Below are 26,117 nucleotides of genomic sequence, written 5' to 3'. Positions count from 1 at the left end.
TATTATTCCATACCCAAGACAAAAGCCTCAGTCATTTGGCTGTTCTGTCTATTGAAAAAGGAATTCTCAGCACTATAAATACTAGTATGGTAATTGACCATTTTGCTCAAGTCAAGTCTCGGAGATACTCTCTGATGATTCTACCCTCAAAGAAATAGTATAGAAATGTCACCAAAAGCATGAGTAGACAAGATACAAGCAGCAAGACAAATGAGAGAACGATAAAAAAAAAAAGAAACAAAGATTAATACATACAGTAGTGGCAGCATAAATGAGGAAAGAAATGTGGTGCAAGTATAATATAGATTATTGTAAAATAATAATAATAAAAAGGATCTACACAGCACTGCTTCACACTCAAGCTGTAAAAGAGATAATATTGCATGGCATACCTGTGAGAGAAAATGTAACGAATTTAATGAACCCCTGTTATAGTAGCAAGACTCTCAAATGATGGGAGGAGTCAGAAAAAAGATTGAATGAAATTTTATAGTTGCATACTTTGTGTTAATTTGTGTTTATTATTAAACAATATTGCATAAAAATGCCCTTGCAAAACGTGTTATTCTTGCTTACCCCCTCTCTCTAATTAGCCCCTGATGTTTCGGGCTCAGCCCCTGATGTTTTCAAATCCTAGAAACGCCCTGAGTACCCGCTTTAAGTCCACGGAGTTGAGACAAACTTTGCACTTAGCTTAAATTAATATGAACATTCTCACTTCACTTAAAACAATATGAACGTTCACACGTGTCTTAAAACAATATGAACATTTACACTTGGCTTAAAACAATATGACTGCTAGTTCAAATAAAGGCCCGTAAAAATGTATGTCGATTGTGGCTACATATAGTGACTATTTAAGACCGTTAATCAGTATGGTGGCTAGTTATGATGTCCCTAATTTAGCTAAGTTTTGAGAAAGTCTAAGCCTCATTCATTTTGATAGGCTCACTCTGTCTCACACACACACACACACCAGTATGTAGAGAAACATTTAAGAGGGTTTATTCTCCAAATGACTAATTTCATGTTACCAAAAAATGTGTTAAGAAATTTTATGTGTATGGACACTTGTTCTTGTTCCAAATTACCTTGGTACCCTGTCCACTAATTTTTGCCTCTTATAAAAGCCAGGAAGACAGTAAAGGCTTATGTCATGCTTGAGCTGTAGTTAGACTGAAACATCAAAGTTAGGTTGCACAGCATAAATGCAATGTTTAGGTATTATTATTATTATTATTATTATTATTATTATTACTATTATTTTGTTTTAGGTTGTACTTTGTTTACCTTTATTGAAGTAATTAAGTTTTTTTTTATTGATATATTTGTATGTGGATTTTGAATGTCAATAAAATGCACTAAATGGGTTTAGATTTTATTTTCATTTTTCTAAATAGGAAACAACTTAGTTGTTCATTTTAAGAGACCTGTCTTATTTTCTCTTGCATATTAATATTCCTCTTTAATAAAGAAAAAGTATTTTTCTTTCTATCCGATTACTCAATTAATCAATGGAATAATCAATAGAATATTCGATTACTAAAATAAACGATAGCTGCAGCCCTACTTTTAATGCTTCAAGCTAAGCACAAATCCCGGGCAGGGCTTTCCTTTGCCCTTTAGAACAGCTTAATTTCTTCATGACATTGATTTCATAAGATGTTTAATTCCTTTGAAATAGTGGTCCATGCTGACATGATTGAATCACACAATGTTTTTCAGGTGCACTTTGATAGTGCATTTTGGCCATTCAGCCACATCAGAAAAGGCGTTAACATTGATCTCCTTGTCATGTTCATTAAAACCAGTTTGAGATGACTTTTGATTGGAGACATGGTGCCTTGTCATGCTGGAAATAGCCCTTAGAAGATTAGTGACTATGAAATGATATACATGGTCAGCAACAATCTCAAGTAAGCTGTAGAATTCACGCAAATATTGATTCATTTTAACAGGCCCACTCACTGGATGTTGTTCTTTATTGCACCACTCTGAGTAAACTTTAGACATTGTTGTAGTTGAAAATACCAGGAAATCAGCAATTCTAGAAATACTTGAGTCCAACTGGCACTGACAATTATGCCATGGTCAAAGTCACGTTTTTCATGCGATTACATTTTTTCCCTCATTCTTATGGCTTATGTGCAGATTACTCAAAACTGGGAACCAACCCAGCTGCTGAGGGTTTAAGTCTCAGTGCCGGTCTCAAGCTCAGATAAAATGGGACGGTTTTGATATGAAGGGCATCCACCATTTTGTCTGTGCCAGATCAAATATGCAGATTGAGTGATCCATTGGGGCAACCCCGCCGACAGCAAACAAAGGACAACAGCAACTCTTGCTGCACAATTGGCTGATTATATAGTAGAATGAATAAGTAGGTGTAAAGGTGTTCCTAATAAAGTTCTCAGTTAGAGTAAATTTGTTCTCTGTAGTTCGCAATAAAATTTTCAGCAACATTATTTAATATCAGGTGGCATCTATAATATCAGGCGGGTAGCTTGGTGGTTAACATGTTTACCCAACACTTCCAGGGCTGGGGGTTCAATTCCTGCCTCCGCCATGTGTGCTTGTTGTTTGATGTTTTCCCTATTCCTTGGGGGTTTCCTCTGGTATCCTGGTTTCCTCCCCCAGTACAAAGACTTGAATTGTAGGCATTACATGATGCATTGTATCTTGAAATTGTCTAGAGCAGGGGTGCTTGGTTGGAATGAAAATCTGCACCCACAACTGCCCTTTGTGGATACGGTTTGACACCCCTGGTCTAGAGTGTGTAAATGAATCTGTGAGTTTTTGCCCTTGTAAACCCAATAGGATAAATGGTGTCGAGAATGTATGGATGGATTCTTCAATGCCTTTCATGCAGTTTTCTCTGGTCCCATAGAAATTATTCAAACTGATGACCTGTTTTTATTTGTTGGGTTTTGTTCACAACCCATTAGTGTCAGAACTGATGGGAACTGTCGAGAAACGTATTGAAATTCAGATCTTCTTGGTAGCTGGTAACAGAAATTTTTGTATTTGGTGACATCACACTCAATCTTTGAAGGCTTTCGTCCAGTAAATGGGTGATTCTCACGAAATCTTGGTTTTAAAAATTTCAAACATGAAAATTTTAAAAATGCTTAAATTAACTTTTTTTTCAGACATTAGCAACAGTCTGGAGTATTTGTGAACATTAATTTAAAAACTTTTACTTACCATCTAACACCTTTTTGAACATAATTTCCAAAATAAGTCATAAAAAATCTCATTACCACAACACTGTGAAAACATCAACACTGTTAGAAAGGCAAATATATTTTCAGTTTTAAAAATGGATTATTAATAGTCATGCACAGTTACTTGAAGTTCTGAAATAATATTTATTTTTAATTTAACAGTTTTTGAAAGTTTGACTGATTTCTTTCATTACCGCAACACCGTCCACAATTTACAAACATTTTTTAAAATATTTCGAAGCAACCTGATATTTTTTCAAAATGACGTGACAAACCTGAAAGAACATAATTTTAAGATTCTGCACATGCAATTAAAATGAAAGTGCTATATTTCTATTAATTAAATTAACATCTAATGAGCATCTGTTTCGGTAATGATATATAGGTTTCGGTAATGAGGTTAATTATTTCGGTAATGATAAGTATACTAGTCTGAGATTCATACTGAGACTTGTATACTAGTCTGAGATTCATACTGAGACTTGTATACTAGTCTGAGATAATGCAGAAAGAAACAGATAATATTTGCACAATCATGCATTCAAGTTCAAAACAGTTTTATTGTGTAGTGCTTCAAAAATACAAAAGCCAAAAAAAAAAAATTAAGAAAAAACATTAAAACAGGAATAAACAGGACAACATCTCAACGTGTGGCTAAAAAAACATGAACCATTTTACCCTGGCACTAAAAAATAACTGACCACTGTCTTTTTTTCTTTTCCTGTTGCTTCTTAGTCAGCTCTTCAGTTTTCTTTATTTTGCCAGTTCATTTTTGATTCCTGGAAGTGGAAAGAAAGCATTACATTAAATTAGTCTCATAACATGGGGGAAAAACATTTTATGTATACATCATCATATAGTATAGACTTGATGCTTACTCTGTGCGTGTGTGTGTGTTCTATACTGGGCCTGAAGTTGTGGGGTGGGGTAGAGCTTAATTTTAGTCTTTGAAATGAATTGAAAAGTAAAGTAAACAAGAAAATAAAAAAACAAACAAATTACAAACAGAAGAACAAATACTGTTTATTTATTATGTAATTAAATTACTAAATTATAACAAAATTAATAACAATTTAAACTACTGAAGTTTGTTTTTAATTAAAATTAATGACAGAGTGCAGCAAATTTATTAGGCTGCTATCACTTTAAGAATCACACAACCTCCATGCTTTGGTGTGGTGGGAATTTCCCACAGTATGACCAGTACACTCAATCCAGCACCAAAGTCCTGTTAAAGGGTTATGAGGCTAAAGGGTTGTGTGTGTGTGTGTGTGTGTACTCTCATGTACATTTCCTAACACTGTAGGGTGTTTTTTTGCTAATTACACCTGCTGTAACATCTCCAAACCTAACCTCTCTCTCTCCTTCTTTCTGTACTCCTCCAGCAGTTCAGTTGCCAAAGCTTTTTTTCCTCACTTGCTGACTGTCTACAATGAAACAAATCATAAAGCAAAATATGAACATTTAGGGAATTTGAAGTTAATATTAAATTCATAAGAGATATTTAAAAGTTATACACAATATGCTTAAATTCCCATTCCCGTTATATAAGTTCTCTTTACGAAAACTGGCCTTAAATGGTTGCGGTGTATGAGAATGGTGTTGCGAAGGATGAGGTGCCTCAGGATGTTTTGCTAACAATAGAGAAGCCATGATGATTTCTCAATGCATATAATTAGACCTCAATAAAGTACATTTTCATAAAAAAATGTAACTCTAAAAATTTTCGAAATATAGAAAACTTCCTGTTTCTGTAATGATAATGAAAAAGTCGTGTTAACATTCTGACAATAGAATATTTAACATTTAACTGGAAAGATAAAAAGTAAAAAGATGATCTTACCTGGTCACCATCTTAAAGTAACTGTCCCATGTGCTCCATCACTCATAATCAAACTTTATTTGCATTCTGTATGTGTGTTTACTTTTTTATATACACACCCTGACAAAAGTCTTGTCGCCTATCCAAGTTGTAGGAACAGCAAATAATAACTTGACTTCTAGTTGATCATTTGGAATCAAAAGTGGCTGTGAAACTTCACCAGTTTCTTCAAATCTTTTTCTTATCCTCTCCACTTGACTTTTAGATACATTAAATATGTCTGCCACCTCAGCAGGAGACTTGGTCTTCAGTCTCTTGATGATAAGCACTTTGGTCTGTGGTTGAATCTTTGGCATGCTGTCAGGTCAGGATGCATTTCAAATGAAGGTTGGGTGAGCTGGGGTTCTTCTTCTACACACCTGGGAATGTGTTAATTACAGTATTTGTCACAGGTGACGCTCTAATCTGTGATTGGTTGAATCCTTTAAAGATGTGACGACTTTTGTCTAAGTAAAGTCTGACCTTTCTGTCCTAATTAAATAATTAAAAATCACGGCATGATAAGATTTTATTTTGGTAAAATAAGCATAATCTAGAGGCCTTTGCCTTTCATATAAGCCACTTCTGATTCCAAATGATCAACTAGAAGTCAAGTTATTATTTGTTGTTCCTACAACTTGGATAGGCGACAAGACTTTTGTCAGGGTGTGTACTTTTTATAATACTTTTTTCATGATTATTATATATGAATATTCAGTAAATATTTTTTTCTGTCATCTAGAATAATCTAGTAGAACATCCATTTATTTTTTTCTACTTTTTTTTATGTTAATTTGTTTAAATTAAAACATAACACACATTCAGACACAGCCGGACGCATTACGGTAATGAGAATTTCAGCAGAAAATGCAGTAAAATAGAATAATAATTCATTCTCATGTTGAAATTACACATTGTGCAAGGTAGAGAACAGTTTTTTTTATACATGCTTTCTTATATTATTAAATTACACATTTTATATTTAAAATCATTAGTGCCGTGGTGTTTCAATGGTTTCATGAGAATATAAGCCCATATAAGCTTTTGCTTTTGATAGTCCTTGACAAATTCTTTAAACTCAAGCTTATGAGATTAGGCCTAATCCACATGATTTAACAAATTTGATGGCACATGTTCTTTAAAATATTTTAAAAGTACTCATAGGCTCATAAGCTCATATTCTTTCTGAACAAGTTGACCATGACCTTCAGTTTTTCAAACTGAAGAGCACAGAGATCTGAGCCTTCCAGTTCTGGTTAACCTGTCTTCTGGATGCTGTGGCGTGTTCTTGTTGAATAACTTCTTTTCCAGTCTTTTCCTCAACTGTCACCTTATTTCTTTCAAACAGTTTAGAAGCCTTCTGTAGCACATACACACACGTACACGAGCGTGCACCCACATACACATACATACTTACGCACATATGGGGATATTGTTTCACTGCTGATTTTCTACTTCCTAAATAAAACATAACCACTCAAAGCTGTGGATTAAAAAGGCAGCACATAATTACGTATAGTGTTCTAGCCCACAATCAATGCACTTACTACAGATTAACAGAAGCAGTACATTAAAATACTTAACATAAATTGGTTTAGATTAGATGATTTGTATTACCTGTTATTTATGTTCTTCACTTAGATCCAGCACATGGTAGTAGTGCACCAGTACATCCAGTTGATTTCAGCCTGTTGCACACCTCCAGCGTCTGAGGAAATCTGTTGCTGATCAGTCTGATCGAGCTCTTGGGGGGAAAGATCGTGTTCTGCAATGAACATGCACATGCGTATTTTCAAGTCACAATCATTGATGTTGGTACGTCAGCTGTGGTGGTTGTTCCCCGTAATCGTGTTGTGTGTTAGTGTGCGGACAGCTGCTCTATGACCGGGGTCTAATTCTTGATGTGGTAACACTTTTTTACCAATAGTTGCATACATTTGCTTTCTTGAGCACAACAAGCAGAAGCAAGTACCTGGTTCTCTTAATTTATTGCACCAACTAGCAAAAGGCTGGCCATCTTTGCCTGTTTCTTCTATCCATGCGCAGCACTATTGATTTTTAGGTTCTTTATCAATTACGATGTCTTCCCTGGGCTTCATAAACTTGCTCTTCGTCCTGCCAACTTTGTATGCTTGCTACTCTCCAACGTGATGTTTCCTCTCTGGCATCTATGGTTAGCAGGACTCTGTTGCAGCTGGATCTCAACCACACTTTTTCTTAGACCTGGTCCATTCTACTTCTGATTGGCTAGTAATGTTAGTTTGGTTGAGAGTGAAAGCTGTGTACCTCTCATACCATTGGTAGGCTCAGGAACTCAAACGTGATATCAACAAGTTTTTTTTTTTTTTAAATTTAGGACTCTCTTTTTTTTTCACAGCTCAATGCTGTGCATTGAAGATCCAGCACGGTGCTGGAAAACTTTAAGCTTTAAGTGTTTCTTGGAAGTGACTGTTGGTCTATGCTACTAAGTGGTTAATTAACAGTTGTTTCACTCTACCTTAAAGTGTGTTTTGTACCTTATTGTGGGCAGAGCTCACTAATATATAGAAGACTATGTGCTACAGACAAATTTAAATTCACTCTTGACGAGGCTGCAAACATGTTCCTGAAATGCATCTCTGCTGCCACCTCCCACAGACCCAGACGTTCACAAAGCAGAGGCTGCAGTTCTAGTAATTTCATCTGCCCTCCACTGTTGTCTCAGTCTCAAACGGTGGTGATAATTGGGCACTGGAATTCCCAGTCTGCTGTAAAGAAAGCTCATATCAATCTCTGCTTTAATTTCACACTCTTGATTTTCTGGCACTAACTGATCTCCAGGCTGAGCAGGAGCTTAAAGGAATTGACACGCTCCTGCATTTTTTACCTACTGACAGTACCCCTTTGACGGTCCTTGGCTATTTTAACTTATCTTCTCTGACAAGCCCCAGTACTCTTGCCTTCTGCCTCTTCTTAATTCCTTCTCCTTGACATTCACCAGCTGCCCTCCGATTCTTAAAATAGAAAAGCCCTACATCTGGTCTTCACCCATTTTTCTCTAGCTATAGACATCAGTGCTACCCCACTTCACATCTTTGATTACCCTGGTGTTCTTCACCTTTACCTGTCCTATCATGCATAAAACTATTGGCCAACATTTCTCTCTAACTTATAAAAATATCCTATTTCTCTATTGTAGAGATGAATGGGAAGAAGTCTCCCCTGCCTTTGAGAGCGCAAAGGTTATTCCCATCCTGGAAAATGCTCTGGATCCCTCAGAGTAACTACAGGCCTGTGCCATATCCCCACATGGGTTTTCATACCACTGCTATTCAGATGACACTCAACTTATCACTTAGCTCCTTTAGACACTGTTATTTCTGCTCAGATGTCAGCATGGGTTACAGCTCATCAGATACATTTAATTTTGGTGAAACTGAACAGCAGTTCTTCCAAGGTGATTCATCCCTATGTCAGGATCTTGGGATCTCCCTGGACAACTTTTCCTTGTACATTGCTAATCTGACATGTTCATGTAAGTGTCTCCTTTGCAATATCAGAAGGATTTGTCTATTTTTATCCTCACAGGCCTCTCAGGTGCTTATTCAGGTCCTTGTCATTTACAGACTGGGCTATTGCATCTTGTTTCTGGCTGGTCTACCTCTGATCGCTGTGTGTGTGCGTGTACTCTTCTTGCTGTATTACCTTCCAACATGGTTTTAGACTGGTGATATTTTTATTCTGTAATCTAGTGAAACAGCATTGATGTATTCAGTGATGGAGACTTCAAAAGCACGTCTGTAAGTCACACTGGATAAGGTTGCATCTTCCAAATGTTGTAAATGTAAATAAGTATACTAATTTTACGAATGCAAACAAATACTGTTATTTGATAAAGTGATAATCTCAGAGAGCTACTGTTCTCTGCTGTTTTATTTCTTTTAGTTACAACTTGTTTCTTACAAATGTGTTTTTATATGTACTATTCAATATCCATGTTTATTAATTGTTTCTTTAAAATTTGTTTTTGTATATTTTGATTTATATTTATGTGCCATTTTCTCACAGAAAGCATAGAAGACGTGAATGCCTTTTTTGACTGACTACAATACTATCTAGGACATGATGGGGCCTAGGCGGAAATCCACTAAGACATGTTTGGTTGGAGGCTCAAATTGCACTTCTTTGCAAAAAGAAGAACCAAAAGATTACATAAATGAGCTTTCACATGAGGTGCTCTGTCATATATTCCGGTTAGTAATGTATTTATTACACCACTTCATCTAAATCCGGTCAATCATAACATTTAAAACCTTTTAGTTATCTTGTTACAAGGACACCTGTCACTATTAGGCAGCAGGTGAAGTCAGTTCTTTATGAGATGGAAGCAGGTAAAATGGGCAGGCGAAAGGATCTTAGCAACTTTTTACAAGAGCCAGATGACTGGCAAGCATAAGGCTCTGCAACTTTAACAAGGGCCAGATTGTTAGATGACTGGGTCAGACCATCGGTACGACCTCCACGGTTCAATATGCGTATCTGAATCGCGTTTTTTTTTTCGGTTTTTCGTTTAAATAATTTCCATGCATTTAATTATTCTCTGCACTGGCTGTTTTTGTTTGCCTGTACTGTATGTCTACGCGCTGAGACAGACACGCCTCCCCTCAAGCAAATATCCAATCAGTGAGTGCTAAAGTTTAACGCTTAACCATGCTTGCGATGCTGGTGTCAGATTTCCCACTAACCATGGCGAGCGGTGAAACGAGGCAGCAATACGAGGCAGCACCGTCTTTCAAATCTGTGGTGTGGGGACATTTCGGATTTGTTGTTGACTATGATGCCGATGAAACAAAAATGGTAAACAAAAAATGACTGTGTGCAAGCACTGTTACATGCGAGTTACCTACTCAAATGGAAATACTTCCAACATGACTGCACATCTGTGGCTCCATCACCCAGCAATATCACTGTGTGGAAGCAGGATGGCAGAGCAGGTAACACAGGCACCCAAAAAGCAACAGTCCCTAGCTGTTTCCTTCCAGCATTCATACCCAACTGGTTCCGAGAGATATAAAAAAATAACAAATGCAGTAGGGGTGTTCATTGCTAAAGATTTGCAGCCGTTTTCATTGATCGGTGATGTGGGCTTTCGACACCTTATAAACGTGCTCCACCCGCATAACACGCTACCATCATGTCCTTTTTTTTTTTTTTTTTAGCACCGATGTAATTCCCGACCTCTACGAAAAGACACGCAAAAAAATAGAAAATGAATTGGCTAAAGCACAAAGCCTTGCTCTAACAACGGATAGTTAGACCTTGTGGGCAACAGAGAGTTATCTCACCATGACTGTTCATTACATGTCGGCTTGGGAAATAGAGCACCGTACTCCAAACCCGTCCCCTGTAAGAAAGTCATACAAGCGCTAATTTGGCAGAAGAGTAGACAAATGCTGCAAATATTGTGCATGCAATTCATGAAGCTGACATGCTGTGAGCTGCCAGTGTTCATTTTTAATATATATTTATTTTTTATATCTCTCTATTTTCAGTAAACTATGAATGTGTACAAGTACAAGTTGATTTTTGAATTTAAGTAAAATAAAGAGAATTGCAACTAAAACCAGTTTTTTTTCTTCTTAACATACTTACTGTTCTTGTCACCTAAGCAAAGAATAATGGCAAAAAAAACACACTTTAATTTGCCAAGCCATCAGAACCGAACCGAAAACCGTGGGTAAAAAACCGAGGTGCGTATTGAACCGTGGGTTAACTGTATTGTTGCATCCCTAGTAAGTACCAAAGTGGTCCATTTAAGGGCAGCTTGTAAGAGCCAGTGTAACACAAATTGCTGGTAAAGTTAATGCTGGCTGTGATGGAAAGGTTTTAGTACACACAGGCCATTGCAGCTTGCATGTCAAAGTAACATTAACATGATTTGACATGGGCATCGATCTGTGGCTGCAAGAGTTTCCATGCCGACTCCTGTCTACAGCTGAAACCACCTACAAAGAGCATGTAAAGAAATTGTCATGAACAAGGCAAGCCAATGAAGGCAGTGTGATTCCCTAGGCAATTTTCTGCTTGAAGACCTTGGGTCCGACAGTTTAATGTTACCTTGACATGTATCGCCTGGAAATACCTGCCTAAAATAATGAAATCAGCACTTTATAGCAACAGTATACTCTAATCCTAGTGGCTTCTTTTAGCAGTATAATGTGCCCTGCTACACAGCAAAAATTGTTCAGGAACATTTCTTTATAGGTCAGAATTTTAGAGGTACAAGAGGGAGCTCCACAGTATTAGACAGGAGGTAGTTTTAATGTTATTACTGATCAGTGTATGCTGCATTATCAATGATTGTAAAGAGTTACAGTAGTGAATTTGAGAAAAGAGTAATATTTGTCACAGAGCTTGGAGTGAATGAAAAGTTGTATATGGTCTTTTGAAACTTAATTTTTAATAATTTCCCTGTCACAAATTTATTACTTATTGATTAGATTACATCAAGATGGTGCCGCAGATGGCCATCTCAGTGTGCAGCTCTCCAGTGTTTGTACTGTTTTTGTTAGTTTTTCCTGTTTTTTGTTTCGCAAGCACGATCAGTTTTACCAGGGATGAACTGCTGAACATTCAGCAGAACACACCACACAATATTCTACCGGTTTTCATTTATCCTGTCATTTTGCTGGACATTGCAGCTGGCGGAGCAGCGGCACTGTTCAAACACTTCAAGAAGCGCAAGCGTGGGAAGCGAGCCGGCACACTGATCAAGCTTAGATAGCGTGGCTTTATAATGGCGCCGCCTAGCATCCATCTGGCGAATCTCTGCTCTCTACCCAACAAAATGGACAAACTACTTCTGCTCTCCCGGATAAATAAGGATTTTTCAAACTCTGCTGCTCGGTGTTTTACTGAATCCTGGCTGAATGACTGCATTCTGGACAATGCATTTCATCTGCCGGACTTCCGGCTGTTCAGAGCAGACCGCGATGCATTATCATCGGGGAAATTGTGTGGTGACGGGACATGCTTCTACATCAACGTAAGGTGGTGTACAGACGTAACAGTGTTGAAGATGTGCAGTCCTGATATAGAAGCGTTCTTCATGCCAAATTTCAAACAAAACATTTCATGTCCCACCATATTTTGGACCACTGCTACACCACAATAAAGGATGCATGTCGCTCTGTCCACAGAGCAGCTTTAGGACTCTCTGACCACTGCCTGGTTCATCTTCTCCCAACATGCAGGCCAAAACTTAAATCTCCTAAACCTGTAGTAAGTACTGTAAAGAGATGGACCAGAGAAACAGAGCAGGACTTACAAGCCTGTTTTGACTGTTCTGATTGGAGTATTTTTGAGGCTGTTACCACTGATCTGGACAAGCTTACAGAGTCTGTAACATCATATATCAGTTTCTATGAAGACGTGTGCATTCCTACCAGGAGTTATTTAACATTCAACAATGATAAGCCATGGTTCACAGCAAAACTCAGACATCATCATCAGGCCAAAGAGGATGCCTACAGGAATGGAGACAAAGTCTTTTAGAATCAGGCCAAGAACATACTGAGTAAGGAGATTAGGGTGGCTAAGAGGAGCTACGCTAAAAAGCTGGAAAACCAGTTCTGTTCCAATGACCCGGCTTTAGTGTAGAAAGGCCTGAAAGACATTACAAACTTCAAGACACCATTCCCCAGCACTGAGGTGAATCAACAACTTGCTGAAGTTCAATCTCGCCCGATCTCAACATTCTACACAGCCGTTAACACCTTCAGCAACCCCCAGATGATGTGTGTCGGGTCTTCCTGATGCAGAAGAGAAGGAAAGCACCAGGCACAGACTGTGTTGCACCAGCTTGTCTGAGAACCTGTGCTGATCAGCTGGCCTTCATGTTTTCATAGATCTTCAATAGATCACTGGAGCTGTGCAAAGTCCCTGCCTGCTTCAAACAGTCCACTATCATCCCTATCCCAAAGAAACCCAAGATGATAGGACTTAAAGACTACAGACCTGTTGCTTTAACATCTGTGGTCATGAAGTTGTTTGAAAGACTGGTGTTGGCTTATCTGAAGAACATCACTGGACCCCTACTGGACCGCCTGCAATTTGATTACCGAGCAAACAGGTCGGTGGATGATGCACTCAACATGGGACTGCACTTCATCCTACAGCATCTGGATAAATCAGGGACTTGTGAGGCTCCTGTTCGTGGACTTCAGTTCGGCCTTCAACACTAGCATCCCAACACTCCTCCGGACCAAACTGGCCCAGCTCTCTGTTCCTAGCTCTAACTGTCAGTGGATCACCAGCTTTCTGGGCACCACCATCTCTCAGGACCTGAAGTGGGACACTCGCATTCATTGTCAAATGGCCCAACAAAGATTATACTTCCTTTGGCAGCTGAGGAAGTTCAACTTGACACAGGAGCTCCTAAAACAGTTCTACTCAGCTGTCATTGAGTCTGTTCTGTGCACTTCTGTAACTGTCTAGTTTGGTTCAGCTACAAAATCAGACATCAGAAGACTACAGAGAATAGTTTGGGCAGCTGAAAGGATTATTGGTGCTCCCCTGCCCACCTGTCAAGAACTGCATACATCCAGAGTGAGGAAAAGAGCTCAGAAAATCACTCTGGACCCCTCACATCCAAGCCATCTCCTTTTTGAACTTTTGCCATCTGGCCAGCACAACAGAGCACCAAATACTAGGACAGCCAGGCACAAGAACAGTTTGTTCCCCCAAGCAATCTACCTCATGAACAGTTAAATGTTCCCCCACTGTGCAATAAAATATGTGCAATACCTTATATTTATTTGTTATCACTCTACATCCCTACATCTCATCTTATTTTGAAAATATATTCTGATTCTGATTATAATGTGCTTGAAAACAGACTGGAGAATTACAGGAAAATTAATCATATAATCATGTTTATGGATTCTCCTCTTCATCAAAATTTTCTCCTCTTTAAAGCTACCTGCCTATGCCAGACATTATGTGCATGGAATGTCTGTCACGAAAGCTGCAAGAGGCAGTAACTCTGTATTTACGGGTGGTGAAAATGGTGGACCTTTGTGCCAGCCGGTGGTGGGAGTATATGCCTTCAGGTTAGTAGAGATCACTATGTCAGGTGGGTTGGCTAATGAGCATATTTATGTTTTCTGATGTTCCTTTTTGATCATCTAATGAAATTGGTTTCATATATTTTTAATGCATGGCCTTCAGTGGATGCAGCAGTCTTAGGGTTAAGCCTATTGCTGATAGGTCACAAATATGAATCACATGATCATCCACTGATGCTAACCATGATCAGAAATCCAAGAGCATACAATTGACCCTGCTCACGTCTGTTATTCAGATTCTAGGCAGGATTCGGCATCTATTACCTATTGTATGTGAAAGTGAGAATTTGGCAGCATGTCTTGTCACATTGCAAGGATAGCAGTTATGTTAAAGTGCCTTATTGATTTATCAAGGCAGAGACACTTTCTTTTCTTTGCCCTTCTAGGCTTGTAGCTGAGTAGACAAACAAGCAATGGTTAAATTAAGAGCACATTCATTCATGATTGTAGATGTCTGTGTGCTGGTCAGGGTGCCTTTATAAATATACTTAAGTCTGACCTGACTTTAAAAATAACATTCAGATAATGGTATATTTAGCAGCCCATACATTAATCCAGTTCTAAAACTTTTTCTGGTATGTGCATCTGAAATAGGATTTACAGACACAAATTTCCTCACGCTTCTGAAGAAGATGCCTGATTTGGAGCATTTATATGGTTTGCATCCACGGTATTTAGAGCGGAGAAGGGTCAGGGGATATGAAGCTTTCAGTATTCCTGGTGTTTTGGAGGCTCTTCAGGCTTGTCCCAGACTTTTGGTAAGTCCAGGAAATGCTAATTAGTTATTTCAACCCCCCCCCCTTTTTGCCTTAATTTTTTGCTGAATTTCTTTTTACAAGGGTGTGGAGACCTCCCATTTAGAGCTGGTGGAAGCAATATGGAACTACATGCCTCAAGTTCACATCCTTGGAAAGTTCAGGAACCGCAATGGGGCATTTCCTATTCCACCAGAAAACAAACTTACAGTTCCAGCAGCAGCTAAAATTCAGACGCTTCATCTTGTAGGTAAGGTTCAAACTGTTTCACTTTGTATTTTTTAAATTGTTTTGTGTACGTTGTTAATGTGGTGAATAAGTGGTTCTATGAATGAATGAAATCATTTAATTCCTCAGGTGTCAATGTCCCAGAAATTCCTTGTGTGTCCATGCTCAGACACTTATATCTGGAGTGGGTCCGTCTTACAAAACCTCAGCCATTCAAAGATTTTTTGTGTGTGAGCTTGCGCACATTTGTCATGAGGAACTGTGCTGGTCCCACCAACTCCTTGAAGTATGTACCACTGGTGACAGGTTTGGCCTCTGCACGCAACTTGGAGCAGCTAGAGCTTGTAAGGGTTCCTTTCTTAGGAGGGCTGATACAACATGTGGTGGAGGACAGCTGGAGATCAGGTGAGGACAACTGCCTATGAACGCTTCTGTTTATCTTTTGTTGCGTTGTTTGCGTCTGTCAGAGAGAGCAAGCACAAGCTGGACAAACAAATGTCATTTAAAAAACAACTTGGAATGCAGTGTACAAACATTTTTCCCTGCAACTGACAAAATGTGTTTAGTATCATGATGTATGCAATCTCTTGGTGCAGACAGAGTGTGATGCCATTTTAATTGTTCATGATTTAAGATCATTTTACACACACAATGTAGTAAAATTAATTAGGGGTTAAAAAGAACCATATTCATTTTGAATTTTCTTATTATTATCCTAAATCTCAATTGAAACGAATCATGCAATGTGAAGAAGAGATAGGGATGACTGGTAATATGTTGCATTCACTACAGGATATCAGTCACGCCTCAGGGAGACAGTGTCGGGTTAATGTAGGTTTACTGGTATGATTAGGATTCAAAATCAGTGAACAGCATGGTATGGCATACAGGGATTTCTTTCTGTGTTTCCAAACTACACAATATGCAATTAGGTATCTATGGATGTGGCTCTAAAAAGAACAGAAAGAAGGCATAATAACTATCTGCAATATCATCCCAAATAGTACAACATTATGCACACACGCTAAGACATTCAAACAATGTTAGAATAATTAGGATAATATACAGTATAGTTGAAATAGAACAGAAATTATCTGCAGCCACAGACTACTAATGATTACAGTATGAATAGTCACCATGAATGATCGTGTAACGTTAGACAAATTTTGTACAAATGACGTCTCTCACTACCAGTCGTGATTAGCTTAACATTAAGATGAATCCTCACATATCATGACATTAGTCAGTGACTAGAGACAAGCTTAAAGTGATGTTAATAATAAACAGTGCACTTACATATCGTCATTGATGCACACCAACTAAAACCACTCAGGATTCATTAGAACAGGTGAAATTTAGCAGAAACCATGCCTTAACAGTCCACACCAGGTGATTCATGGTAACAGGATCAATATCTGGGATGTCAGAGGATGGGTATCCAAGAGGCTTGGAGATCAGTATTCCTTCTACCTCAGTTAACATTGTCCTGAGCACTTCCTCTGTAACAGATTGGGCACCAACAGAAGCATACAGAGCTGATTTAACAGATTGTATCTCCCGAATACTTCTTCGAAATGAGGAGCTCCAGGAGGGTTGAAGCAGAAGTGAACTTGATGCTTCGCCAACTGCAGCTGTAACTCAGGTGACGTACTTCTGAAGGCTTCATGCAATTCTCTCTCCCCTCCTTTGAAATTTGTCCCTTGATCAGACCAAGGTTCCTCTACATACCACAAACCTTCTAAAGGCCATGAGGAAAGAATCAGAGTCAATGCTTGATAGTATGTCTAGGTAGATGCATTTGGTCGTCAAAAACTTCCAGATTATCCCCCACCTCTTCTCCACTCTCCGTCCAATTTTTACTGAGAAGCCCAAAGCAATCCATCCTCGTGGAGTAAAATGCCAGCTTAAATAGCTGAAGTCGAGCTACAGGCATGTCTGACATTTGTGGGATTTTTGGGTTGGCTCTCCATCTCCAACAGTCAGTGCATTGAAATTGGTGACTGCAGATGGCCTCTCTGCCACGCAGAATCCAAAACTTCCTTCTGATTTCAGCCAGGACTCTCTCTGGTCCTGGATGTTTCAACTGTTGATCATAATCTTGAATGAAGAGCATGGTAAGGGCATGACTGGGGTCGTCAAAGTCTTCAATTGAATAACATCTTTCTCTTTGTCCAGCTCTGGACTCAAGGTGAGCAGTTTACTGTTAGAAGGGAGAGGTTTGCCTTGTTTCAGGCATTGGAAGTCATCGAAGAAATTATCCAGCTGAGAGGCTCTCCACTGGGGTCCATTGGTCCATCTGTTTGGAGTGGCCTGCAGCGAAGATGATCTCTCTCCTATGACGGTGATGGATCAAATCCCATCGGCCATCGACCACCCGATGCGAGGATCAATCTTCAATGCCAAGACAAACAAGAATCGGAGTATGGAATGTAAGAACTCTATTTCAATATGGAAAGTTGGGCCAACTTCTCCACGAATTTGACCACTACCAGTTGGACATCTTTGGGATCAGCAAGATGTGCTGGACGAATAGCGGGCGTATGACCAGTGATGGCAAGACTCGGGCCATGACACCGAACACGCACGTGGAGTGGGCATTGTTATGTCTGCAAAAGCGGCATCGGCACTCGTAGGGTGGAAGCCCACCAGTGACCAGATCATTACAGCCCGATTCCGAACAAGCCTCGCAAAGATCACAGTCATTCAAGCATATGCCCACATTGAAGATGCAGATGATAACAGTAAAGACGCTTTCTATGATCAACTTCGAGACTCTAAACGAAGTCCCCCGACATGACGTCATCCTGCTCATCAGCAATTTCAATGCCAAAATCAACAAGCAATGACACGGTCTGGAAAATGTAATCGGACCACATGGCTCAGCCGAGGAGACCAATGACAACGGGGACTGGCTGATTTCCTTCTGCTCAGCAAACGGCCTATCGATTGGTAACACCTACTTTGGCCACAAGCAGATCCATAAGAAAACGTGGAGATCACCTGATGGAGAGACGCTCAATGAGATCGACTACACCTGCATCAGCAAGTGGTGGCGATCGTCGCTGCTGGATGTGCGGGTGTGCAGAGGAGCAGATGTTGGCTCCGACCATTACCTCCTCCTCTCAAAGTGTCGTCTCCAACTGAAGCGACAAGAAGTGCAGCAGAAATGGCCACGCCCATTTGCAGTGGACCGACTTAAGGATCGAGTGACGGCCGAACAGCTTAAGATAGAACTGAGTAACTGTTTTGAAATACTGGCAGAAGAAATGGACGTTGAAGGAAAATGGTCGAGGATGAAGGAAGTAGTCATAGGATGCACGGAGGCGAGCCTTGGAAGGAGACGAGGGACGTACAAGGAGGGCTGGATCCAGGAGCGTACCTGGGATCTGATTGATGAAAGAAGAAACGCTCAACAGAGGCACGACCAAGCGAGGACAGAAGAAGAAAAAGTTACTGCAGCCGAAGCTTATCAAGAGCTAGATCGAAGAGTGAAGAGGAGCTGTAGACGGGACAAGCGAGACTGGTTGGACCAACAGGGTCAAGAAGCACAGGAGGCGGCGGATAGAAATGACACCAAGACACTCTATGGTATTGTCCGCAACCTTACCGGAACAAAGAGGGGACAGGGCATCTGTCAAAGACCAGAATGGAAAACAACTGCTGACAAGAAGAGCAAAATGCCCGATGGGTTTCCAACGGCTCCGACCGATTTGGGCGACCAAGACTATCGACACAACAATGAAAATTAATCTGCTGAACTCCATCGTTATACCTGCTGCAATATACGCCTGCGAAACATGGAAAACGTCTGCCAAGATCGCCAGAAGACTCAATGTAGCCCAGCAGAGATGGCTGCGATGGATCATACGAGTCTCATACCGTGACCACATCACCAATGAGGAGATTCATGCATCTCTGCAATCTTGGTGCCAACAAAGACTTTGAACTGGCAGCACTCTGACTGCAACCAATTAAGTACTGTGGTGGAATCGGACCACAAGGTAATCCTGTGATATTCAAGTGTAAGTTAGCATCTCTGCCAACTGAGCTCCACAGAGTTCAAGTCTGGGAACTGACAACTGTTTTTTTAACTGTACCTTGCCTTGACTGTTCTCCGTTCTCAGGTAAGAGACTGCACCATAGGCCCTTTCTGATGCATCACAGAACAGATGTATCTCTCTCACTACAGAATCATTGTCCATCTCTGGAGTCACATAGCATCTGAGAAAGGTAATAGGGGAAAGAAATTTAAGTTAATCCTCCCATTGTAGCTAGCTCTGCAAAAGTTTTTCTGGGAACAGAGGATCATCCCATTTCCTCAGCTTAGCCCACAGTTTCTGGATTAATATTTTCACTTTGGTAGTGTAGGGTAGGATGAAGCCCAATGGGTCATTTTGCTTATATATAACATATTTACATTGTGGGTGGTCCATTCTCTAAGTGATGGTGTTTGTACCTTACAGAGTCTGTGGGGCAGTGCCAGTGCAGACCAAGAGTGGATTCAGGACCTTCTGTTTCGCTTTGTGACAACCACAGTTCAGTATTGGTAGACTGAGCCTCCTTAAGTAGATGACTTACCACTTCAGGTTGGTTCAAGAGTCACTGCCGGATGTCAAATCCTCCACTTGCCAGTAACTCTCTGAGACAGTCAGTAAGCCCTCTGGCCTCATCAGTTGTGTTCAGGCTCAGACAGTTGTCAACATAGAAGTTCCTTTGAATAGTAAATTGTAGGTCATCACCAGACTCTGTGTTGTAAAGGACATGTTTGTGCAGGGCATAAAAAGCACAGAAGGCTGCAAGTAGTGCCGAATGGGAGCACCTGCCATTCATAGTTGTCCGGTTCTCTGTCTTGTTCCATTTCTCTCCAAGGGAATCGAAGGATAGGTCTGTCCCATTCCAAGTCGAACTTGATGGAACATTCCCTTCATGTCCCCACTCGCCACTACAGAATGCTCCCTGAGTCTTATCAGGACTCCAAGGAGTGACAGACCTAGTACTGGGCCAGGTAGTAGGGATTCATTTAGGTTCATTCCCTGGTACTAGAATGAGCAGTTGAAGACCAGTCAATTTTTGTCATTGTGGGTGACCATATGATGTGGTATGAACCACCTCTCAGGGCTCTGTGGTGTTTTGTCTGGATCAAGTTTGGCCACATAACCTTCCTCTACCAATTTCTTGATCTCCATAGAATATTTTGCTGCTTGTTCTGGGTCTTTCAAGAGATGCCCTTCAGTTCTATGAAGGAGTGGCATTACTGCTTTTTCAGAGGCGTTAAGACAAGCCATGCTGGATTCATTTAACAGGGGGTAGCATACCTCTGGATTCCATTTATGTCAACTTTTACAGTTCTTTCATTCAGGATTTCAAGGGCCGCCTAATCCTCTCTGGAGTGAGTGACCTGTTTCTTATTACGGAACGAGAGAATGTCCAGTTCCCATAACTTTGCGACATTTCTCATCAGCTCTGTTTGCTTGGGTGATGAAGTTAAGAGGACCTGCTGAGGATAAAGAGGATTCAGAAGAAACTTTGCTGGGCCCTGTAGTGTACAACCCAGTCTCGTTTTGATGGCGGCTGGCCCGCCAGGGGGTCCCAGGTTAACTGGCTCGATTGGGGTGATTTAGATGTGGCTGATCAGCACCAATCAGCACGAGTGGGTGAATCTTCTCAAAAGACTGGATTGGAAGGCCCCTTTGTGCTTACTTACAAGGGTCTCCATAGGATAGGATTGTTGAGCTAATCCCTGGTGTTTGGCTGTAAAGGGTTGCTTGCTATGGTATGTTTTATGTGGTTGCACCACTGGAGAGATGCTGAATGAAATCTTTGAGCCTTGCAGTTGTGACACTTTCTGATGGATGGTTCTAATTGATAGCTCCTCCTCCTCACCTTTCAGATTCAGTTTCTGGGCTGCAGCAAACAACAGGATGGTGTGTTTGGATCCATCGTCTAAGATGGCATAAGTATCCAAGGTGCGGTTATTATATCTCAGCAGAACTCTGACTACTTTGAGCAGGACCCGGCTATCTGTTCCAGGTTTGTCCGCGGTGGAACCTGATGCTTGGGAAGTATCTTTAACTGACTTATAATTGATGTCATGGAGTATCAGCAAATGTTTACCTTTACACTTGTTATAGGGTTTCTTCAGGTTGCAGTGTGCAGATAAATGTGACCCTCCACACTTCCAACAGCATTTGTTAGTCTGAATCCATTGCTTCACTTGTTCATTCGTGAGCTGCTGAAAGGAAATGGTCTGACTAAGGAAATGGTCTGCATCCTCACAATAGGGACAAAGGACTCTATTTTTCACCTTGTTCTCTGGTGAAGTGGCAGGTTTAATTGGAGAGGTAATGGTATTTGTGGTGAGGCTGCCTACTCCATGCACTACAGTGGCTGGTTTTGCCCTTTTGCTCCCTTTGTTGATCAGTCCTTCGCTTTGGCCATCCCCTTGTAGTCCTGCCAGGGCTTGAACTTTTAATGCATACCTTTTAAGGCTTCAGGGTCTCCTGGACGGACTCAAGCAATCTTATTCAAAGCAAGTTGATGAGGCTTACCAGATTTCTCTGTCAAGGCTTCTGTTGTCTCTGTGTAAGGATATGGAGAGTTGAGGAAGGAATCTGCAATCAGTCTTGCCTCTTCCAGTTGCAGATAATCCACCAGGATTTGGAACTTGAACATCTCTGGCATGTCCTCAGGTAGCAGATTGTGGAGTGCAAGCCTCAGATGAGCAAACTCACTTGGATCTTTATGCACCAGGTAGGTTATACTAGGCTTAGGACCACGGTATTCTGCAGCTGACTCCTTTAGCTGAATGGATGGCTGCTCTGGCCACAAAGGCTTGGGTCTCTGAGTAGGGAGGGGCATTGGGTGGTGGCACATATCGATCTTTGATCTCGGTTTAGGCTCATAGCTGCTCTGGAATCTGTCAGATGGCTCATAACCTCAGTTAGCAGCATACTGAGGGGAATGTACATACCACTGTTGGTCAGGGTATTCTTAATGCACAGGAGGTGGCTCTTTATAAGGCTGTTGTGGTCTAGGTGGTGATCTGCTACGGATGCTATGCTTTGACTCAACTTCATCTTTCATAAACTGTAACTTGACCCATCATTTCATCAATCAAACACATTATGCTCTGTGGCTCAGTCAGGGAGACTGTCTGCTGCTGAGGTCAGCTCAGGTCATTAGCACTGTGACTTTCAGCACTAACAGGATAATGTGGGGTCCTAGCTGGCAGTGAATAAGGCTCAGGGAAAACCACATATGAAGGAGAAGCATGTAAGTCAAGCAAGGTACTTTTTCCATACAAGGTAGGTGGAGCACTGGTACTTATTTGACCCTTGAGTGTCCTGTGTGGGACAGGCATAATGCTAGTTGTCTAGGAAGGGAGGGAGTAGAAGCATCAGGTAGCTTTCTAGTAGCAGTCTGATACTGGGGGGCTCTGAAAGACTAGGCTGGTGAATCTAGAAGGCAGGTATATGATGATGTCTCTAATGATGGGTTTGAGTCTCTACGTGGGGTGCCATCTGTTGTGTACCATGCTGTGCTTAACGGATCAGGATGTTCCAAATAGTACAACATTATGCACAGGCGCTAATACATTCAAACAATGTTAGAATAATATTAGGATAATATACAGTGTAGTTGCAGTAGAACATAAATTATGTTTATAGAGTAATCGGCTGCAGCCACAGATTACTAATGATGATTACAGTATGAATAGTCACCATGGATGATCATGTAACGTTAGACAAATTTTGTACAAATGACATCTCACTACCAGTCGTGATTAGCTTAATATTAAGATGAATCATCACATCACAACATTAATCAGTGACTAGAAACAACCTAAAAGTGACATTAATAATAAACAGTGCACTTACATATCGTCATTGACACACCAACTTAAAACACTCAGGATTCATTAGAACAGGTGAAATTTAGCAGAAACCAATCACTAACAGTCCACACCCGATCAGAGCTCATGGCAATTTCCTCGTAACCCAATCGACACTACGGCTAATGCAATACTTGCAATAAACTTAAGTGAGGGTATGCTGCTACGCACTGGACAGAATAAGTAATGCTTCCAAATTAACTATATACATACTCAATTCCTTGAGGGCCTTTTGTACATGCAATTAAACTGTACAATCGTACAGACATGAACTGTTAGTTAGTATACCATGCTTCTTCTCAGGCAAGCAAGATGGGCCCAATCGGTCTAATGGTGGTGCTATAGCACAAGCTTTTACATTTTATATGTCATATATAGTGAGCCCTACAAACATACATTTACATTTCTAATTTGGTTCCATTTAATGGTGATCCATGGCTAAAATTCAAAATTTAATTATCAGTTCATCTGTTGTACTCAAAGGTACTATTTATGTGTGGCATTTATGTGTGGCATCTGCCCAAAACTGAAGCTGGGCCCCAATCCCAAGTCAAATAAAACTTGGAAAAATTAAACATCATTCAATTTAAGTTTTAAAAAGCCAATTTTGCACTACTAATCAAAAAAGAAAAAATGTCTAAGCCAGTCTATAATGTTTGTATGACAGTTTGTAAAAAATTAAATTGAATTAAAAACAAACATGAACAAACTTAAAAAAAAAAAAAAAGAATCTAGCTTTGACCAAAGGTATTTTATTTCTTTTAATTAATATGCTTTGAGTGCTTTACTCTACTAAAACTTAGACATTTTTGGCTAAGTGTGTTTTTCCTCATGTTTGTGAAGAAATATAGTGCCCAAGTGAAAGTTATTTCAGTTTATTATCAGATAGCAGTAGTCAAAAAACTTGCTCAGTCACATTTGACCATGTGAATGGTTTTGACAGGCCACCACATGCTTAAACCCTCTAACCCACTGTAGTAAATCACGACCATGGTTTTTAATGACTTGCTTTTTATTGATTCCACTTTAAAATGTATTACTATATATCCAATAATATATATATTATATAGTATCTCACAAAAGTGAGTACACCCCTCACATTTTTGTAAATATTTAATTTTATTTACAATGTAAAGTAGTGAGTGTATGTAACACACAGCCATTAATGTCTAAACTGTTTGCAACAAAAGTGAGCACACCCCTAAGTGGAAATGTCCAAATTGGGCCCAATTAGCCATTTACCCTTCCCAGTGTCATGTTGACTTGTTAGTGTTACAAGGTCTCAGGTGTAAATGAGGAGCATGTGTGTTAAATTTGGTGTTATCGCTCTCACACTCTCTCATACTGGTCACTGGAAGTTCAACATGGCACCTCATGGCAAAGAAAAGAATTGTTGCTCTACATAAAGATGGCCTAGGCTATAAGAAAATTGCCAAGACCCTGAAACTGAGCTGCAGCACGGTGAGCAAGACCATACAGCGGTTTTACAGAACGGGTTCCACTCAGAACAGGCCTCGCCATGGTCGACCAAAGAAGTTGAGTGCACATGCTCAGCATCATATCCGGAGGTTGTCTTTGGGAAATAGATGTATGAGTGCTGCCAGCATTGCTGCAGAGGTTGAAGGCGTGGGGGATCAGTCTGTCAGTGCTCAGACCATACGTCACACACTCCATCAAATTGGTCTGCATGGCTGTCGTCCCAGAAGGAAGCCTCTGCTGAAGATGACGCACAAGAAAGCCCGCATACAGTTTGCTGAAGGTAAGCAGACTAAGGACATTACTGGAACCACATTCTGTGGTCCGATAAGACCAAGATAAACTTATTTGGTTCAGTTGGTGTCAAGCGTGTGTGGCGGCAACCAGGTGAGGAGTACAAGGACACGTGTTTTGCCTACAGTCAAGCATGGTGGTGGGAGTGTCATGGTCTGGGCCTACATGAGTGCTGCCAGCACTGGGGAGCTACAGTTCATTGAGGGAACCATGAATGCCAACATGTAACTGGACATACTGAAGCAGAGCATGATCCCCTCTCTTCGGAGACTGGGCCACAGGACAGTATTCCAACATGATAACGACCCCAAACACACCTCCAAGATGACCACTTGGCTTGGTGATGGACTGGCCAAGCATGTCTCCAAACCTAAACCCTATTGAGCATCTGTGGGGCATCCTCAAACGGAAGTTGGGGGAGTGCAAGTTCTCTAACATCCACCAGCTCTGTGATGTCATCATGGAGGAGTGGAAGAGGGCTCCAGTGGCAACCTGTGAAGCTCTGGCAGTGCTGGAAAATAATGGTGGCCACACAAAATATTGACACTTTGGGCCCAATTTGGACATTTCCATTTAGGGCTGTACTCACTTTTGTTGCCAACGGTTTAGACATTAATGGCTGTGTTGATTTATTTTGAGGGGACAGCAAATTTACACTGCTATACAGGCTGTACACTCACTACTTTACATTGTAGCAGAGTGTCATTTCTTCAGTGTTGTCACATGAAAAGATATAATAAAATATTTGCATAAATGCATGTGTACTCACTTTTGTGAGATACTGTACATGTGAAGAAATTAGAACACCCCATGAAAGCCTGTGTTTTTTTAACATAGCTAATCATATGGACATTTGATCTTCATTTTAATGATATTGAAAGATTCAAGTAATATAACTAAAAAAATCCTTTTGGGTTTTATTTGTTTAATGATCTGAAAAATGTGAGGAAAAAGTAAGGACACCCCCACATTTATTTGTACTTAAAATGGACAAAATTACCCACAGGGGTATCACATCAGGTGCAAAATATTAGAACATTGTTAAAAACAAGAAAAATATGAGGGCGAGACTGAAGTTTCCCAAAGAACACAGAGACAAAGGCCAAGACGTCTGGAATAATGTGCTTCAGACAGATAAGCCTAAAATTAAATTATTTGGACATGTTTGGTGTAAACCAAATACAGCATTTCAGCAAATGAACCTCATACCAACTCTGAAACATGGAGGTGGAAATGTTATGTTTTGGGGATGCTTTGCTGCAGCAAGACCTGGGCCACCTCACC

General features: G+C 40.4%; 1 protein-coding gene across 3 annotated transcripts in view; it reads left to right on the top strand.

Moving 5' to 3' along the window:
* fbxo38 (F-box protein 38) overlaps positions 1 to 26,117 on the top strand; it is a 63,620-nt gene that overhangs the window by 3,923 nt on the left and 33,580 nt on the right. For 2 of the 3 annotated variants that reach the window (XM_058396481.1, XM_058396479.1), the window contains exons 2-6: positions 9,133 to 9,317; positions 14,041 to 14,174; positions 14,784 to 14,947; positions 15,029 to 15,194; positions 15,302 to 15,577. In XM_058396481.1, coding sequence (XP_058252464.1) covers positions 9,187 to 9,317; positions 14,041 to 14,174; positions 14,784 to 14,947; positions 15,029 to 15,194; positions 15,302 to 15,577 — 871 coding nt within the window. In that variant the 5' untranslated portion in view covers positions 9,133 to 9,186. Of the gene's footprint in view, positions 1 to 8,816; positions 8,865 to 9,132; positions 9,318 to 14,040; positions 14,175 to 14,783; positions 14,948 to 15,028; positions 15,195 to 15,301; positions 15,578 to 26,117 lie in introns of all 3 variants that reach the window. The other variant, XM_058396480.1, reaches the window with a different exon arrangement.

Source organism: Hemibagrus wyckioides, linkage group LG08 (assembly GCF_019097595.1).
Source record: "Hemibagrus wyckioides isolate EC202008001 linkage group LG08, SWU_Hwy_1.0, whole genome shotgun sequence".
Lineage (NCBI taxonomy): Eukaryota > Metazoa > Chordata > Actinopteri > Siluriformes > Bagridae > Hemibagrus > Hemibagrus wyckioides.
Note: the sequence above shows the minus strand (reverse complement) of the source record. Positions and strands in the feature narration are given on the sequence as shown.